The 20,730-nt window shown below is 39.0% G+C and overlaps 1 protein-coding gene and 1 long non-coding RNA gene across 5 annotated transcripts in view; one reads left to right on the forward strand and one right to left on the reverse strand.

The window, feature by feature from the left end:
• Window positions 1-20,449, reverse strand: part of MFSD14A (major facilitator superfamily domain containing 14A) — a 48,910-nt gene extending 28,461 nt beyond the window's left edge. The window contains exon 1 of one of the 3 annotated variants that reach the window (XM_070592186.1): window positions 15,925-20,449. Coding sequence is in view for 2 of the 3 variants with exons in the window: in XM_070592184.1 (XP_070448285.1) it covers window positions 12,250-12,333 (84 nt within the window). In the remaining variant the exon portion in view is untranslated. Of the gene's footprint in view, window positions 1-12,249; window positions 12,665-15,924 lie in introns of those variants that run through there. The other 2 variants (XM_070592184.1, XM_070592185.1) reach the window with 2 other exon arrangements.
• The window catches only part of LOC139079115 (uncharacterized), a 35,751-nt gene continuing 28,481 nt past the window's right edge, over window positions 13,461-20,730 (forward strand). For both annotated transcript variants that reach the window (XR_011532432.1, XR_011532431.1), the window contains exon 1: window positions 13,461-13,640. This is a non-coding gene — a long non-coding RNA (uncharacterized lncRNA). The remainder of the gene's footprint in view (window positions 13,641-20,730) is intronic.

Below are 20,730 nucleotides of genomic sequence, written 5' to 3' on the forward strand. Positions count from 1 at the left end.
TGCTAGAGATGTCTTAAGAATTACTTCAGTTGTTGAATTTCATATTTCTAGGGGCAACATTAAAATGATGGGAAAGCAAATGACCTATAATATTAACTCAGTTTCTGCTGACAAGTTTGTATAACAGAAAAACAAGTCTAATCAACACATAATACAATGTCATACTTAAGTTTTAAAGTCTATTCGATAGTCTGATGTGGAAAATATTAACAGTGTTTGGGTCTCTCCATACTTTAAAAATGATACATCATTTTTAATATTGTGATAATGCATCTTCATCATTTAAAAAAATGTCCTTCCCAACTTGCAGAATTTAGGTACCTGAAACCCCCCTCAGTAGGAGAACTTGCAGCTGAGGAATCTGAGACAGACAGAGGTCGGGTGGGGTTTGGGGGACACAGACGTTGAGGGACTATAGCTGGGAATGAATCTGTACCAGATCTCAGTCATTCAACAAATATTTACAGACCACCTACTAGGCACCAGAGGTGCTGGGACCACAAAAACCAAGACACATTCCCTGATCTCAAGGAGTTCACAGCCTAGATAGGAAGAAAACTCGTTACAATCATCTGCTTATGTGTAACTGAAATGAAAGAGATATACGCAAGTTAGGAAGCAAGGAAAGAGTACTGCAAGAAAAGGAAGTAGTGTAGACAATCACATCCGAGAAAACCAGAATGAAATAGACAAGGGCCATGACAGTTTAAGGACAATGGAGAATAACGTTCTAATCATGGAGAAAAGCAAGGAAGGCAGATGAGGCAGCTGCTAAGCTTTGTTAAGGAGTCTCACAGGAAACCATTGAAGGGTATCAAGCAAGAGGACAGTGTGATAGACCTGCACGTTTCAACACACCATGGTGATTTCCTAAAGGATGAAACTGAGCAGCAAACTGCATGCAAAAGGAGATAATTTCAACCAGTTCAAACAAGTGATGATGAAACAGGGGAGTGGCCTGGATGCTGGAGGGGAGGGAGTGGATATAAGCATTTAGGATTTGAAACTGGCAGAATTTGGTAAATGTGGGAGGGAGAGTCGAGAGTGACCTCCAAGTTTTTAGCTTAGTTATCTACTAGTGGAAGTTGGTAGCTTTCCAGTTTTTTTCCCCCTAGGAGGCTCAGATTTACTTTAGGTCCTATCTGAGACTGCCCCTTGTACTTGAAACATTTCTATTGTCCTTTGAGGGCTAATTAAAACAATTAGTCAGCAGCAAATGTGACTGTTGGAAACTACCAGTGTAGATGAAATTATCTGGAGAAGATGAAGTGTGAAAAGAGCAGTGGGCTAAGACAGAACCCCAAGAAATACCAATATTTCAGTAGTAGACAGAAGAAAAGGAAACCATGAAGAAGATAAAGGAATAATCAAAGAGGATCAGGAGAATCAAAAGAATATAGTGTCACAAACGACGAAGGAGCAGTTTTAGGAAGGAAGAAGTGATGACCAGTACCACATAGGGTAAGTAGAGGGAGATAAGGTCAAAAAATGTCCATAGGATTTAGTAAAGCTCCACACCAGTTTTGTTCACCGCCACTTATACTCAGCACCTAGAAGAACACCAAGTAGAACTTCTCAGTGCCTTCAAAATGGTAATTTATATTATGAATCTCTGAGAAGCTGCAGTGTGCACTGTTTTCCAAACTTGACCAAGGAATCTTTTTTTCATATAGGAGATATTATCTCATGAACACTTGACCTCCTTAGAAAACTGTTTGGGAAACACTGATAAAAAGTAGATGATAATTATCTAACAATATGTGTAAATATACACAGAGCAAAATGGCTAGAAGAAAATAATGTGTTAAAAGTGGGAGTTTAGGGGCCAGCCCCGTGGCCAAGTGGTTAAGTTCACGCGTTCTGCTTCTGCGGCCCAGGGTTTTGCAGGTTCAGATCCAGGGTGCGGACATGGAACTGCTCATTGGGTCATGTTGAGGCAGAGTCCCACACCCCACAACTAGAAGGACGCACAACTAAAGTATACAACTAGGTACTGGGGGGATTTGGGGAGAAAAAGCAGAAAAAAAAAAAAGAAGATTGGCAACAGTTGTTAGCTCAGGTGCCAATCTTTAAAAGTAAATAAATAAATAAAAGTGGGTGTTTAAGTGAAGAGCACTTAATCAGTTGAGAGGCATGTCAAGGAACGCTTCCCAGAGAAGGCAGGAGGTACTATCTAAACTGAGACCTCACAACCCAGTGGGAAAGACGTCAAGATTGTCAGGTGTATATGTCCATTTGGGAAGGTCGGTGGAGGGAAACGATGGCCAAATGTGTCTGAGGTAAAGGGAACAGCATCTGCAAAGGCCAGAAGACAAGAGATATTGTAGCTTACTGTATCTGATATATGATATCTAAGGTTTCCACTATCTAAGGAGAGAAGTGATAAACGATCAGGTTGAGAGGTGAGCAGAGGTGAAACTGAAGAGGTGACTCAACAAAGGCCTTTTAAATCACATTAAGGCCTTGAACCTGAAGGCAGCAGAGTAACATTGAAATGTTCTAACTCAAGAGTAACATCACATTATAGGATTGCCTTTCTGGAACCATAATTTTCACTGCAGTGTGGCGAATAGGCTGAAAGAGAGGGAGGAAGACCAGAAGGGAAGCTATCGAACATACCAGCAGGTAAGAGGTAACAGTAACTTGAACAAGACAGCAGTAGTAGGGATAAAGCAAAGTGAATGAGTATAAAAAACATTTAGGAAAAAGGACTGAGTGGTTGACTAGATATAGCAGAAGAGGATAAGGGAAGATCGAAGATGAAAAGGTAAGAGTTCAGTTTCTCGCCTGGTCAGCTGGACAGTGAGGAAAGGGGAAAGAACAAAAGATCAATTAGTTCTAGGCACACCAGTTTGAGAAAAACTTGTATAACATGAGCTGAATTTAGGGCAAGAAACTCAGGAAGATAAGTAAGAAACAGCAAAAGATTAAGATCTCAACCAAGTAAAGCAATCATAAAAACCAATATAAAAGCATTAAGACACCATAAAAATATAAAGGATATAAACAAATAATTTTAAAAACAGCTAATAACATTCTATCCTATGGATATACCCAAACATTCAGAGAAAGTTCCACCACAAAGATGTTCAAAGCAGCACGACTTACAGTAGGAAATGTGGAAACCTACAGGTTCAACCTTTAGGTACATGTCCTATAATCAAATCACATACGTAAATCAGACAGAACAAGATGCAGGCACAAATTGTTTACAGATAATCTTTAATGACAGGTAAAAATGCTTATGGCAATGTTAAACTTCAAAAATCAAAGCAGGATATAAAATTGCTTATGTAGAGTAATCTCAACTATGAAAAACAAAAAAACTCACCTCAATGTTAACAGTGTTTATGTTAGGTAGCAATTTTAAGTGACATAAAATTGTTTATTATGTTGTTCTGAATTTTCTAAATCTTTTTTAACAGGCATGCTTGTACTTTAAATAAATGTTTTATTTAAGAGAAAAACTATGCAAAACTAGAATGGAAAAAGATAGGGAGTGGCATATATTTGTCCCTCCTGGGCCATTCTCTCATATTTCCCAGAATTGGGAGGAAAAAGTCTATTTTTTTTAAAAAAAAGCAGGACAGGGCAGTGGGGGCCAGGGGGTAGACATCTGTTTGTCTTAAAGTACTGGTAATTTTGAGAGTTGTACTATATCCATAATCATCTCTTCTGTTTTAAATGAATTCAAAAGTAAATCAAGACCTTAATAAAACTGACAAAATTTAAAAATATTTTACTGATTTGAAATTACAAAAACTTCTAGGTAGGGCTTTTGACATAACAGAATATGTCAAACATAATGGAATAACTATCCATAAGCAAAATTTCAGGACAATTTGGGAAGGAATACAAGGGTCATGGCCTGGGCAGAAAGACCAGGGGAAGAGGGTTAACAGACAAGTAGGGGGCAAATATTTGACCAGTAAGTGGTTACAGCATCAAGAGCAGAAGAGTTCAGGGGGCCAGTCCTTTGGTGTAGTGGTTAAGTCCATGAGCTGCTTTGGCAGCCTGGGGTTCGCCAGTTTGGATCCTGGTGCAGACCTACGCACTGCTCATCAAGCCATGCTGTGGCGGCGTCCCACATAGAAGAACTAGAAGCACTTACAACTAAGATATGCAACTATGTACTGGGGCTTTGGGGAGTAAAAAAAAAAAAAAAAAAAAAAGAGGAAGATTGGCAACAGACGTTAGCTCTTGGCCAATCTTAAAAAAAAAAAAAAAAAACTTGCCTGAAAAACCTTCCAAAAAAAAAAACTAGAGAGTTCAGATCATAATGAGATCATATCAACAGATGACATTTGAGGATACTCAAGAGAAGTGAAGAGGTACAAAGTGAAAAATCCTGAAGGAGACATAAACTATCACATACCTAACTCCAAACGCCAAGATATGCCACCTAAATCCATAGTAATTACTAGACCAGAAGTCCACTAGGCTGAGTAATTTTTCACTTTTGGAGGCAGGAGAGATGGTTCCACCCCTAACTTCAACCTCAAGAGTGAAGGACCATCTCCTCTAACCCTGCCTCCACCCTCCAATCTAATTCCTATTCCCCAAATCATACTTTTCATTGGTAGTAGATTTGGCTTCATGATCTAGGCTTTTGGCTAAGCCTTTGAAAGTCTACTTATTTATTCTTCTATCCTGTAATACTAGGTAACTTCTATGAAGTTTTATTTTGCCATGTAAAGTACTTATTTCATCTTATTTAACCTAAACTTACCTTTTCTCAAGTTCATGCTAAGGCAGGCCCTTTATTATTTATGCTTTATTATTCTACATCCTGGAGCATCTGGTACATGCATGGCACAAAGGTGCTTAATGAATGCTTGTAGAATTGAAATGAATTACTCTCTAAGTCTCTTCTACCTATCTCTATAGACATTCAGTCATTGTATTTAAACAATGTTAAAAGGGCAGCACAGGGGCGGCCCCGTGGCCAAGTGGTTGAGTTCCCGCACCCCGCTTTGGCGGCCTGGGGTTTCACCAGTTTAGATCCTGGGCATGGACATGGCACCGTTCGTCAAGCCATGCTGAGGTGGCATCCCACATAGCCAAACTGGAAGGACTCACAACTAGAATATACAACTGTGTACTGGGGGGCTTTAGGGAGAAGGAAAAAAAAATGGGGCAGCATATTCATTAATTAAACTTGCAACTTCCCCTATTAATTCCCTCCTCTATACTCTGATATCCTATGGTTGCTACTGTATCATCTATCACATGGATTCATTGTACACAGACACTAGATTAAAATAATAAATAGGTATTACTGAAGACTTACAATGGTTTACATTCATAATCTTATTTACTCTTCCTAACAACCTTTCAAGTTAGATACTACTATCTCCATTTTACAGCCCAATACAGCAAATAAGAGAAGGAGCAGAGTCAATCCAGGCAACTCTGAAGCCCAAGTCTGGAGTCCCGCTGGTTGCAGTGGTCACACTGCATACATTGCCACAGGCTGTTACTCTCTTAAGTGTAGGGATCCAGTCTTATCCATTTTAGTATCCCAATGCACAGCACAATGTCTGGTACAGATAGGGTATTTAATGCCCATGGATTGACTGATAGCCCTATTGATAGTCACTAAGCTGCTAGGTGACTTAAGTATGTCACTTCACCTATCCCAGCAGTTGAGGGGTAAACAATTAACCACCTACCCAAATCCTCATCTAGCTCTCATACTCTGAGTCTATGCTTGCGCAAGCAATATGAGTTTATGAATCCAGCAGTTATTATGCAGGACATTGACTTTGATAACTTATGTTGTATTCCTATCAGTGATCTGCAGGCTTACATGGATTGTTGGCCAGGGGACAGAAGTAATTCCACCAATAGCTGGGCATTATAATGCCATTACAATCCCACTTATTAAACAGGATGTTATCCTGTGAGGAAACAATGAGAATAAGCCAAAGTGAGGCTCACTCTTCAAAATAACTGGCCCAGACTATTCAAAAATGTCAATATCATTAAAAAAATCTATTCTAGAATGAAGAGACATGGCAACGAAAAGTAACGATTAAATTCTGCATCCAAAAAAAGACAGCTATAAAGGACATTATAGGGACAATTGGGGAATGTGACTATGGACTATATACTACAGAATAGCATTGTGGTAATGTTAAATGTTCTGAATGTGATGACTGCATTGTGTTTATGTGGGAGAATCTCTCTATTCTTGGGTGATACCATCCTGAATGCTTTAGGGATAAAGTGTCATGATGTCCATAACTAATTCTCAAATGGTTCAGATAAAATTTGAGTATATATAGAGAGAAAGGAAAAATGAATGTGGCAAAATGTTAACAAGCGGTAAAGTGTTAATCTACGGGATGGGCAAATGAATACTCATTATGTTATTCTTGAAACTTTTCTGTAGTTTTGAAAATTCTCAGAACAAAAGCTGGAAAAAATAAAAAATACGATAAAAACCAGAATAAGGTATGAAGGAGAATCATTTTGAACTTGGAATTTAATACTCACAGTATTAGTCAAGAATGAAGGTAAAATCCATCTTCAGAAAGAAATATTGAATTTTCTCTGAACAATACATAACTAAGCTGACTAAAATAATTTAATGTAAAAGTCTTACACAAAAAAAGACCAATACACTTAGTCATAGGTATCTGAGAATTGTAGCTTTTCGTGGAGGAACATAAAAAAAGTTCCTACAGAAAACAGCCCAACTCCAAGGCTGCTTTCCTGGGCTCCTGACCGCTTAGGGCCTAACTGGGGGAGACGCAGGGCTGCAGTGCTGGGATGTGGCATCACGTTTCCTTTGTCACAAAGTCAGCTGATGTTTTTCTTATTTTCTCTGACTTTAATCAAGCAAGGAAAAATTTACTACATTTGTGAACAAAAAGAAAACCGAACCTCAATTTCCTGAAAGTATGAATCACCACAAGCACGGAGAGCAGCCAGCCTGGTGATCTAGTGGTTAAGATTCATTGCTCTCACCACCAAGGCCCAGGTTTGTTTCCTGGACAGGGAACCACACCACTCATCTGTCTGTCGGTTGTCACACTGCGGCGGCTGGGTGTTGCTGTGATGCTGAAAGCTATGCCACCGGTATTTCAAATAGCAGCAGGGTCACCCATGCTGGACAGGCTTCAGCAGAGCTTCCAGACTTACACAGACTAGGAAGGACCTGGCCACCCACTTCCAATAAAACTGGCCATGAAAACCCTATGAACAGCAGGGGAGCACTGTCTGATACCGTGCCGGCAGGTGAGAGGATGGAGCATACGGCAGGGCTCTGTGTGCTGTCCAGAGGGTCGCTGGAGTCGGAACTGACTCATCGGCACTAACAAGAAAAGATGTAGAGACACTAGTATACTAAGTCATTTGGCCTTAATTTGAAGTGAGACTTTATAATTATTCTACTGATATGTTATGGATCAATTCTAAAGAGATATTCAGTATTTGTGTATCATCACAGAAGTGAAAAGGTATTGGCTGGATAAGAACAATCTTAAGATTTAAGAACAATCTTAAATAGATTTAAATACACTTCTTAAAAATATTCAACAAGAGCATTAGTAATACTGAGTTTTACTCTAGAAAACAAAAAGGCCTAGAGCTTAAGACCATATTGCTTTGTGGTAAATTCTGAAAAAATACGTGACACGATAGACTAATACATCCCCTTCCATTCTTAGGAGGAAAATATGTGGCTGTTAAATCAAGTTAAGCCATCACTACATGAAGTGCTTATCCCCATGAACAACTAATGGATTACATGGTTCAAATGACTACAAACTAAACTCACTAAAAAGGCAAAATAAAATTAAAAATAAAAAATCACCATCAACACAAATATCAAACTGTCACCAACGTCTAGGATGGAGCCTAAACTCAGGACTGGTCTTAGTGTAATCTCTTAATCTCTCCGTTTATGTAGCTAAACGATGAAATACTACCTACCACCCCTTAATTTTATAAGAAGCCTCCCTAAGAGGGGGAAGTACATCATGTGGTAGAGTTCATAACTATACATCACTGAGACAGTGGGCTCATTATTAAGAATAAGCTACTACATCTGGCCCTCAAAGAGATAAAAACCCACGTCAGGGATCTTGACATACCTGGCTGAAACTGTCAATTGTTACTTTAATTGACACTTCTTATAAAAATAATGCTAAAAGACAACTTGAGCTTTTAAATAATTGAAAAATTTAAATCATATATACTCGTCAAAATACTACTCGGAAAAAGCTATTCTTTTACTTAAAATTCAAACTTTTGGTAGCTGCAAATGAGTTACACTCAACTACAAGTGAACTTCAGCAAATGCTATGATTATACTGGGAAACAGGTCTTCAAACTATATTAGGATGAACTGGACATATAATCTGAGAAAACTGCTTACTAACTTATCCCCAAACACACTGACCTAAAGCAAATGTCGAACCATGAAGGTAAGGAGGTAAGTCATTCATGGTACTGCAGGCAACAAGCTCGCCAAAGACATACATACATACATACGCATATATCCTGATATTTCTACTAGGCATGAGCTAGTGACTTCAAAGAAGAGCTGCTTTTTGAAAGGCACCAGGGCGTTCCTCCTCATGGCTTGCATACTAGCAACCAGAGGCTGACTATTTAGTAACTCTCTGGGGGCTACAGAGAGCTATCCTGCAACTCCCTCACCATTCTCCTAGGGGAAGATGCAAAGGATCAGAGCTTGGTTCCAGACTTCTGATGTGGTTGCTAACTCCTATTTACTGTGATTAAAATCAGAAGTCTCAGGAATAAAAACCTGGTGCTCTGCCTCTCTGGGCATATTTTATTTTGCAAATAAATATCAATTTTATTTTCTTCAGGTACTTCCAACAAAGTAATTTACATATGCCTTGCTTTCTATCTAATCTTTAAAGTCATTTTACCAATTCACTCATGAAAAAAATTGGACATTTTTCGCTTCATCAGAGATGCAGACCCACATCTGTATTCATAAAACAATAAGGATCACACAAAAAAAGAGGAAAATTCTATTTTTGATAATACAAATAACTCATGTACATAACTCTTTAGCTCTTAGCCTCTACCAAGAATGCTTATAAACAATCTGGTGATACATAGTAATGATTTAACAACAAAACTGGAAGTATTCTAAAATGTGAGAATGCACATTTAATTCAACAGTCCTAAACAGTCTGTACTGAATAAGAGATCTATCAAAATGTTATATACATTAAAACATAACTAAAAACTCTATTTCTACAGAAGGATGCTTTAAAAAGCAAATTCATCAATAACGTCACAAATACTTTCATCAGCAAAATGGTATACAGTAGATGATTAAGTAAATTTTTAATGAATGTAACCTGTGGAGCTATTTTTTAGTTACTTATGTTGTTTTCAAATAGAACAATTATTCTTAATTTGGGGAGTATCGATCCTTTTGAGAAACCTCCCTAAAAAACGTTTAGTCAGAATTTTGCCAACAACTTCAGGGTGAACAAACCCGGGTTAAGAACTCCTGATACAGAAGCACACACCTTCATGTAATTTACCTTAATTGAGTACTACTCAAATGGACAACATTAGTTAGCTTTACCAGGGCTTCAGAGCCAACTGAAATACAATTTCAAGAAAAGAAAAACATTTAGTAACTTCTGATTAACCTGGTTCATTTAGAAAGGTCCACTTCTTCAACTCTTCCAAAACTATAATAAGTCTGTGCTAAGTCTTTGACAAATCATTAACGACTCATTACTAATTTTGTTTATCAATATTAAAATTGGCTGATCAGGCTTACAAAGATGTCATTAGCAGAAGAACAAAGCAAAATAATTTTATTAACATTGTTGAACACTAGGAAGAAAATGGAAGGGGTTCAGGTCAGTACCACTGGCCAGGGATGTGAAATATTGTTCAGAGCCTGTCATGTAGGACTGTATCAACTCAGACACCTGGCTGAATGAATCCACCCACTGGCAGAACTTACACACACGCACAGGAAGAACAGAACAATATCAAATGGCAATTTTATCCCCTTTCTCAAAAAATGTTCATAACTGCAGTCTGACCAGTTTTAAGTAAAGGCAGAAAAGCAAATGCCATTCTAAAATCATTTCTATTACTCTAATAGTTATACTTTCTTTCATTTACAGTGAGGGTAGATTAAAATACAAACACTGCAAAAAATTACACTGACACTTCTGGAAATACAAATATTCTGATTATAGGAACAAACTTACAATAAGAAAAATCACCTAGGTATGTAATACACACATTTTTAAAATCACTTTAAATGTGTTTTTATCACTTTAAATTTACATACTAGGCCCTGTAGAATGCAAAGACGCATAAACAAAGCCCCTATTCTAAGGGGGCTCTTAGAATGGAAAAGTTCAACACAAGTGTATAAAGATGATAAACGCTAATGCCCCCATGCCCACAGCCCTCAAGAAAAGCTTTCATTTATTCCCTGGGCCCTATTAAAAATATATTGCTGGTGTAAAAATTGTATTTTGTGTCCAAAAGCAAGCTATGAATTCACTACAACTTTAATAAACGATACAAAAAATAAAAAATCTCTCCCAAATCTCACAGGATTTGATTGCCGTAAAGCAAACCAAACAAAACCCCAAACAAAACTCCAAGGAGAGGTAACAAAACGGAACTTTACAAGAAAAGGAAGGTGTGTTTCTTCACCACAGCTTCATTCTTACTTTTTGCAAAGACCAATCTTAAATCTCACTTGCTTTTATAAAATACAATCCTTTGTTGCTTCTATTTTGTAGATTTTATGAAGGATTTAAAATATCAAGTCCCTATGGTTGACGAAAGCAACCAGTATTCTTTCAAGCTATTTCTCTCCCAACAGAGCAGTTCTAACCAACTTGGTCAAAAGAGCCAGGACTATTCATAACTGATTTAATCAAAGTAACGTTTTAATCAAGTACAACAAAAAGATCTGAGGACTTGAATTTCAATTTCTTTTTTCACCAAATGTGAAAGCTACAACATCTAATAAGTTTGACAGTAAACTAAAAGTACATTCTGAAATTGCTACATATGTCCCAGGCTTTCTAAATTTTAGCATATTGACTGGGCCATATTCTGAAATGTGAAAAGAAAGCTGTCGTTTATTTTAAATGAATTTAGCAAATCCTCAGTGGTAGCCTAATGACATATTTAGCACTGTGCTGGCAGTTGATCAGGGCTCCAACAAAATACAAACAAATTATGGAATAAAAGGAATCACTTCTGCACACTTCTTGGGAAACCGAAACAAATTTCACTTTCCATTCTATTCGAGAATGTGATATCAAAGAATGCAACAAAGACCAGAGAGTGTAGCCACGGAGAAATTTCAGCAGAAAAAAAGTACAGGCGAGTCATTTTCAATTAAAAAGCCTACGTCCCCTGCTGGTTAACAACAGCACACTGCACAAAGTTTATTGTGATGACAACTGTTTCTAAAAAGCAAAATCTTTTCTTGCCCTCAATCTGTCTTCCTTTCAAAGTGTCTTCTAATCCTCAGGCCCTGACCAATTCTATTTAGTATTTTTTAGTTTTAAAATAAACAAGGTGATTTCAAACTAACAGGGTGATTACAGTTCTTTCTAAACTAGCAGACTGAAGTCTAGGCCCCAGGGGTCCTCCGTCCGTCACGCTCCGACTGCGGGAAGACAAGAGGGAAGCCCACCTTTGGACAGTGTTGACCGCACTGGAAGCAGCTCAGGGCAGGAGCACTGACCCAGGACGAGGTGGAAGAGGAGAGCCAGCGCCCCACGGGGCCGCAGCGGGGTCGCCGCGCCAGATGCCACCTCGCCAGCAGCATATGGGAAGGCAGGGATTGCTGCCGGCCGCCCCGAAAGCCCGGCCCCGGCGACGAGGGGCGCGGCGGGCCAGCACCGCCCGGACCTCAGGACCCCCGGCCGGCCGGCGGGAGAGACCGACGCGAATTCCTCCCCGCGGCGTTGGCGCACGTGGGGCTCGAGGCCGCACGGCCTCCAGGGACGGCGGGAGGAGAGGGCGGCAGGTGCGAGCAAGGCCAGTGGCTTCTCCCAGAGGAGGGGCCCGGAGGCCGCAGGCCCGGGCTGGGGAGGAAAGCCCCCGGAGCACAGGCATGGGGGCCCGGGAACCCGAGGCACCGGCAGCGCGGACGGGGTGAAGGAGGGCAGGGCCACTCAGGGGCGGCTGGAGGCGGCAGCCTTGGGGACAGAAAGAGATCGGATGGGGGCCCCGAGAGACGCTCCCCGGCGCGGTACCCCAACTCACCGTGCCTCCGTCCTTAATGATGATCTTCTTGGCCAGCATGATACTGCGGTTCGCGGCCCGTTTCTTCTTCTTCCCCTGGGTCATTTTACCATCCTCGATTCCTGGCGCTGCTGCAGCCACTCCCGGGGCGGCCGGCCCCAGCGGCGAGTGCCGTCCCGCCACTACTGCCGGGCCGAGCCGCTCGGGGCGCCCGCCGCCATCTTGAGGGCCCGGCCTGCCTCCGGCGGCGCGTCACATCGTGCGATCTGCCGACGAGCCCGGCCCGCCCCGCCCACGTGACGCCGCCCCGCCCGCCCGGCCGCTCCGCAGTCGCCGCGCGGGGATGGCAGCCCGGAGGGATGCCGTTAGGGTCGCCGGGGTCTGCTCGCCGCCGGTTGAGCCCTGTGCTTGGCTCACCAGCTGGCTTAATCCTCCTAACAACCCTGGGCCCTGGGGACCGTGATAGTCCCCGTTCACAGATGAAGAATTCTAAGTTTCTGAAAGCTACCTGCTCATGGAAATACGGCTGATAAATGGTTGCTCTGGAGTTCTAAGCAAGCGTCCTCCGCTTTAAGTGCTATCTCCAACTATGTTCTAACCAAGACGGAAACTGAAGGGAACGGTTAAAATAGTTTTCCAGAAATAGTGGGTAGCTGAACGGGTGAAGAAAAAGTGGTTTTGCAGAAATAACCTTTTGTCCTTCTGGCTCAGGGCCCCCCAAAGCTCAACTGGAGCATGCCTGTTTCCAGCAGCTCCCTAGTTCCAGAGCATTTTCTTTATTCCCTGCCAATGAAAACTTACACAACCTGTGTCACACTCTGTAGCCCACTACCTGTTTTCTCATTTTGTTTAAAAATCAATTTAATTGCGGGGGAAACTAGAAAGGATAATTGACACAAGCAGAATATGGACTGCAGATTAAAGTATCACGATGTTGAATTTGAGTTTGATAACTGTACTGTCTCTTTTTCCTTAAGACGTACAATGAAGTCTTAAGGAGTGAAGGAATGTGATGCATGCTACCTGCTCTCTCAAACGGTTAGGAAATAACGTGTGTATATGTGAGAAGAGGGTAAGAGAGTGACAAAGCGAAATGGCAAGATGTTAAAAAATAGTGAATTTGGGTATGGTGATTTTAGGATATGTTCATTTCTGGAAGAGGTGGAGTCTTAATTCCCCTCCCCTTGAGTGTAGGCTGGGCTTAGTAACTCTTTCCATCTAACAGGGATAGCAGAAGTGACAGCATTGACTTCAGAGGGTAGGTCATAAACGGCACCACAGCTTCCTTGCTAGCTTTTTCATTCACTCTGGGCCCAAGTCTGGGGAAGCCAGCCGCCATGTCATAAGGACAGTCAGGCAGCCTATGGAGAGGTCCAGGTGTCCAGGAACTGAGGCCTCCTACCAACGGATAGGTGAGTGAGTCATCTTGGATCATCCAGACCAAGATGGTAAAGACTTCAGCTGACTGCAGCTTCAGGATATCCTGAGTTAGGACCTCCCAGCTTAGCCACTCCCAGTTTCCTGACTCTCAGAAACTGTAAGATAAAAAGTACTTGTTTTAAGCCATTAAGCTTTGGGGTAATTTGTTACACAACTATAATAACTAATACACAGGGTAAAAGGAATGTGTTCTTTGTACTATTCTTGCAGCTCTTCTGGAGGTTTAAAATTATTTCAAAATAAAATGTTAAATAATAAATTTGATTGAGTTTTCTCTTCCCTCTTTTCATAACTGACTAGAAAGGGAAAACAAATTGCCATGGAAGAGAAAGGCATTTTAGCCCGGTAGATACTTTAAGTGAAGTTTTCCTATCAATAAGTAAAGTCATCATTTGTTTAAAGATATCTTCTTGCTGAAACATTTAATTGAACTCCAACTTGAGGCTCTTTAGAGAAAGTAATATGATAGATTTTATAATGAAATCCCCAGGAGCTTGTTTTGGATGGATGTAGAGGGCCAGTAAGATCATTTATTGTGTGGTTACTCTGATTTTCAAGGCCCCTCAAAACCATACTTCATCCAGCTGCACCAATTTTATCATCTTTAAGATCTGATTATTGTTCAGCCACTCAAAAAATATTTATTGAGAACCCATAAGTGTTTGTTACTGCTCTTCTAGACACTGGGGATACATCAGTAAACGAGATAGTGTTTATCTGCATGGAGCTTAATTATACTAGGCGACACAGTTAGAAAACACACACAAAAGGAAGATAATTGCAGGTGTGCTAAGTGCTGTTGGAAATAATATATAATAAGAGAAATTTAACACATATTGAATGTCCAGCATGTCCTAGGCTTTGTGCTAGAAGAGCTGCAATAGTAAACAAGAGAGAACGGTCTTGTTCTAACAGACTAAGTGTGTATGTTCTTGTGATCTGGGGTTGTGAGGAGTCACAAACTTTAAGAGGTTGATATGTCAATTAGGGTTCTTTGATCACAGTCAACAGAAACTAGCACTGGCCAACATAAGCAAAAGGGAATGATTTGGAAGAATATTGGGAGTTCCCGAAATTAATGAGAAGGCCAAGAATCAGGCTTGGAAACAGGCAAGAACCAAACTGTGGAAGGTCCATGAGACTACTTCATGAGGCACCTTGGAAGGCAGAGGGGTTCCCTGGAGAGAAGGACTAGAGGTTGAAGCTAAATATTCCAAAAAAAAGATAAGATTGTATCACAAAATCTAAACCCCAAAATGCAGCATTTATTAAAGAAACTTCACTTCACTTTACTAACACAAGAGGGCCTTCTTTAACTATGAAGCCGAGTTAGTCACCCACATCTCTTCACCCCTCCCTTCCATAGAACCACCTGTCATTGCTGATCAAGAAAATCCTACATATTTTATTAGGAACAGAAAAAGCCACCAAAAGCCCATACAAGGCTATTATAAAAAGAAAACAGAAGAGCCAGCCCCAGAGGCCTAGTGGTGAAGTTTGGTGCACTCTGCTTTGGCAGCCCAGGTTCGGTTCCTGGGTGCGGACCTACACCACTTGTCCATCCTTGGCCATGCTGTGGCACATACAAAAAAAAGAGGAAGACTGGCAATGGATATTAGCTCAGGCCAATCTGCCTCAGCCAAAAAAAAAAAAAAGAAAAGAAAGAAAATGAAGATCTTTCGATTAATAGAAAATACTACCCTTTAGAAAATACGAAGCAGAGGAAAACTATATACAACACACCAATATGAATTAAATATCATTAAATAAGCAATGGCATATGTGAAAGGATGCAACAAATAAAAAGTTGAAAACTCAACAGGAAGATGTAAAATGAGAGTTGATCGACCTAGAGCAATATACCCCAAAAATAAAATCATATAAAAAATGAAAACTAAATTACAGGGTTCCTAAGAGAGAATAGATACAAATGAAAGTAAGAAACATGGAGAAGAATAAATTAGCTATGAGAACAAAAAAAGAGAAAAGATCAAAGAGAAAATGATATGAAAAACATTATCTGGGCCTCCAAGCAAAACCAACAACAAATAAACAAAATCAACATTTCCAAAGGGGAAAAACATCAAGTGATGCCAAACTTCTTGACAGTAACACCAAGCAACACAACAATGGAGCAACATCTTCAAATAAGAAAGTGTGAGCCAAGGACTTTATATCTAGTCAAGCTGCCCTTAAAGTATCTAGGCTCTAGAAGAAATTTTAAACATGCCAGAACTTCAGGAGTATCGTACTTACAAGCCCTCCTTGAGTGCTTTACTAGAAGAGCTTCATCCAGCCAAACATTAACGGGGGAGGCTCCAGCTAAAGTACTGGTGGAGAGGACTTTTATAACAAAGGCCGGGGCTAGGGTAAAGAAATAGTGTGTAAATGTTACATGTTCTAATCAGAAATAAGGCAACTAAAAAATATGAGAAGATGGGACAAAGGAGGAGAATAAATTCATTGGTTGTCACAAAGGCAATTAGATGTGAATCAAAGAACATCATTTGAAGATGGTAAGCTAAATAGTAGAGGATTAGATAAGCTAAAAGGGGGCTCTAAGACAATTATGTAAAATATTATTAGTATAAATGTAACCACTATAACATACAAACCTTTCTAAACTAAAAAGAAATTTTACATTCCACATAATAAAAGAAACACTGTGAATATAGCAATATACATAACTTTATTTTTCAAAAAGAAAGACAGGAAAAATAAACTGGAAACTAATGAAAATACCTATAAGAGGTGGTTAGGAATGGGATGGAGGGATAGGCATGACAGCTAGACCTTGCTAAGGAGACTTTTTATATAGTTTTAACTTTGAACCATGTAAATGCTTCACATATTCAAAAACAGAAGAAAAAATTTCAAGTAAATTCTAAAATTGAATACAAACAAAAACAAATGACCTCATCATATCACACTGATCACATAACCATGTAGACAAAAGAGTGACTCCCATTAACTTTTGAACACTGTCCTCTGACTATACATCCTTAGTGGGCTATTATTCTAAGGACAAAGAGAACTACAAAGAAATCTTAAATTTTATTCAGCATGTTTACCATTAGTAATATTGGTATTGTAGTGCTGAAACATATACTATACAATAAAACATATAACCAAATATATTAATGTTACTCAGAACCAATATTTTCACTGTGAGAGAAAAGAGAGGCAAATATAAGAAAAAACTTTGTAACACTAAAACTTAATTTAACAAATATTGACTTGAATTCATAGCTTTTTAAAAAACTTATTTCCTAGCTCTGTCCACTGAAATGTCCTTCAAGCAAATGGAGTCCAAATTCCATTCTCCCTAAAAGGAATAGGGCTCCTTGGAGAAATAATTGATATTCCAGGTTTGGGATAGGACAAGTACAAGGTAAGGCCGGGACATCCTGTCCCTGAAACAAAGATGACCTGTAAGACCAATGTAGTCATGGCTAAGAGACACACAGGAGCCAGCTTGCAGTGACATTCACTGGCTACTGGCTCACAGATGAACATCAAAAAGAACTGTGACTGTAACTGACTATAATACATTGAGTAATTTGAAGACATAGTGATATTTAAAAAGAGGAGGGGGTCAGCTGTGTGGCATAGTGGTTAAGTTCAGCATGCTCCACTTTGGCAGCCCAGTTTGCAGGTTCAGATCCCAGGCACAGACCTACACCACTCATCAAGTCATGCTGTGGCAGCAACCCACATATGAAATACAGAAAGACTGGCAAGGATGTTAGCTCAGGGCTAATCTTCCTCAAGCAAAAAAAGAGGAGGGTTGGCAACAGATGTTAGCTCAGGGCTAATCTTCCTCAGCAAAAAAAAAAAAGAAAAGAAAAAAAAGAGGGGACATTGGGAAAAAAGAAAGGAGGGAAAATAGTCTTTAAAAAAAATAGATGAATATAGACTAATAAATGTAGAAGAAAATTTTAAAATTTTAAATTGCCATTTTGCACCTCAATGTAACAAATGATTCATTTAAGAATCATCAATTGATGCTAAAGCCATTGAATGAAAGGCTGTTAGGAAAAAGAATATTCCCATGGTGCCAAAACATTACCCTAGAGATTACTAATTACTAAGGGAAAAAAATGACCCTTACAATGGAAAGATCTAGTAGTCACCATCTTAACCAAAATTCTTATCATCATTAACAGTGAGACAATCTAATTATGTCTTCTAATGTGATACAATATAAAATCTACAAGATCACCTATGAAATATTCTTTCCAAAAACATTTAACCTGAAGAAGCTAATGAAACCTATGAACTTGACTTCCAGTTGAAAGGAAATGCAAAGAATGAAGAGAACATGTCAAAGGATATCAGATCACGGATAGGAGCCAAGTGACTTAGATTCTTCAAAAAGTCACATCATGGAAAAAAAAGCCATAGGGGTGTAGGGAAAAATCTTTCAGACTAAGAGAGAGAATCAAATACGAAATATGAACCTTGACTGAATCCTGGTTCAAAAACAAAAAACTGTAAAAAATCATTTTTGAGGCAACTGGAAATATCTGAATATGAACTTAGATGATATAATCAAATTAATTTAAATTTTCTTAAGTGTGATAATGGTTTTGAGTTTAATTAGGAAAATGTCCTTATTTTTAGGATATACATGCTGAAGTATTAAGTAAAGTGTCCTGATAAAGCTAGTATGGCAAAATGCCAATAATTGCTGAATTTGGGTGGAGAGTAAATGGGTATACCATTCTTTCAAATATTATGTTTGTGTAAAATTTTTCAAAATAAAAAGCTGGAGAACATTTAAATTTTTTTAAGTCTTTAACAATGCTTACTTTGTGAGCACATGGAGATAACCCATGAATTTTTCAAAGCTGAGCTGGCACAATATGTCATATCATGATTGAAACCATTAAAATGGCAATAAATTAGAAAAATGAAATATTCAAAACAAAACCTGGCCTATTAGGTAAATGGAGACAAATAATATTAAGAAATAGAAATTTGGAGCATTATACATATAACATCCAAAGTAAGCTTCAGGTTTTAAAATTCTAGAATTCATAGCAGTATCTTGAAACAATCATAAAATGAAACATGAACTCACCTCTGTCATGATTTTCTGTAATTCCATCATTACCCAAGAAATATTACTCTACCTTTGCTATACTATGTAGAAAATCTATTGAAGCAGCTTGCATATATTAGAAAAAGCACTTAGTATTGTAATTTTTCATTGCTGTGTTTACTATCCAAGCAGAATAAAATGGAACATAATAAAACTTTAGCTTAAAGGAGAAAACTTAAACCCTCAATTATTAGAAATCATGTTTTTGTATATGAAGTGTATTTTAAAAGAGCAAACACACACATTCACAGACTTTGTTAAAAATACACAAGTCAGGGCCGGGCCTCGTGGCAGAGTGGTTAAGTTTGCATGCTCTGCTTTGGCGGCCCGGGGTTCACTGGTTGGGATCCTGGGCACGGACCTACGCACTACTCATCAAGCCATGCTGTGGTGGCATCCCACATAGAGGAACTAGAATGACCTACAACTAGGATATACAACTATGTACTGGGGCTTTGGGGAGGGAAACAAAAAAGAAGATTGGCAATAGATGGCTCGGGGCCAATATCCTCACCAAAAAAAAAAATTCACAAGTCTGATTTAGCACATTTAACTAAGCCTCTTAAATACACTACATTTAAAATACATTTTAACAAGAGTGGATTTTCAGATGACTACCCCAAAACACTATAACAACATTCATTATTCTTTTACATCTTCAGTGAGTTCTACTTAAAAAAGGACAAAAGTGTATATCTGGGGTAAACTCTTTATTTCCAAAGGAATACCATGTTATTTGTTTTAAAGAAGTTATTTTAACAAATTAGAAATCCTAAATGAATAGGTGTAAATAAATGCATAAATGGAAAAAACTGACCAGATCCAATGGAGGACTAATACTTAACGCTAGTAAAGGATGATAGGAAATGTGGACCATCAATCAACAGTGAAGCCCTACTGTGAGCCAAAGTAACAACTGATGGCAGTTTTATTCTATTAACTTTCCTTATAATAGTGATGGTTAATGGTAATTTAAAACTAGCTGAAAATTGTATGTTAATATACAGGATACAAAAGGTTTATAAATTAATTTTAAATTTATTGTTTTTTAAAATATTCCAGCATTTAATAAAGTTGTCATTAAATATCAGAACTCAAAACTAAATGAATATTATATATGCTACTTAACACTATATCTGATTATAAATGTTTTTCTACCCTCAAGTCATATATTCAGAATCATTTGACAAAATTTCTGAAATTAAAAATGACAATGCATAAAAGTCTCTATAAACAATTGTCCTTGCTTGTGTCATCCCCATCAGTTCAGAATGTGTATAGAGATGAATGGTCACTGCGTGAGAGAGAATTTGGCCTTACCCTAAAAAATATTCTGGCCTACATCTTTAGGAGGTCCCAGCGACAGGAGTGTCTTTGTTATTCATGTGGGGCCCTCAGACCACACCTGATAATTTACGCTAACAAGATGACTCAGGATGAGCCGCTGGAGCCTGATGTCAACCAGTTCTCCAGGGAGGGACAGGTTCAACCATGTGGCCAAAGAATCAATCAATCATGCCAAGTAATGAAGCTTCAATAAAAATCTGGACAACAAAGCGTGGGTGAGCTTTCCTGGTTGGCAATACTCTGTGTACTAACATACACTGTGGCCACAGTAGATAAGACTGTCCATGACTCCACAGGGAGCGGATAACTGGAAAGGACAACAGGAGTTTGGACCCCTCCTAGACTCGGCCCTATGTGTCTCTTCCTTTGACTGGTTCTAATTTGTACCCTTTGTAATAAATGTGATAGTGAATACAATAGCTTTCAGTGAGTTCTATCTAGTGAATTATTAAACCTGAAGGTGAATTTGGGAAACCCCTGAATTTGCAGTCACCATGACATTCTCTACTACAGTAGAATTTCAAATCTTTGGGATGTGGAGGCAATTTATTTCCTCGTTGCTATTTTCTTTTCTGGAGTTTGTATGTAATCAATCCTGCTTTGAAGTAATT

This window comes from Equus przewalskii, chromosome 24, assembly GCF_037783145.1.
Source record: "Equus przewalskii isolate Varuska chromosome 24, EquPr2, whole genome shotgun sequence".
In the NCBI taxonomy this organism is placed as follows: Eukaryota; Metazoa; Chordata; class Mammalia; order Perissodactyla; family Equidae; genus Equus; species Equus przewalskii.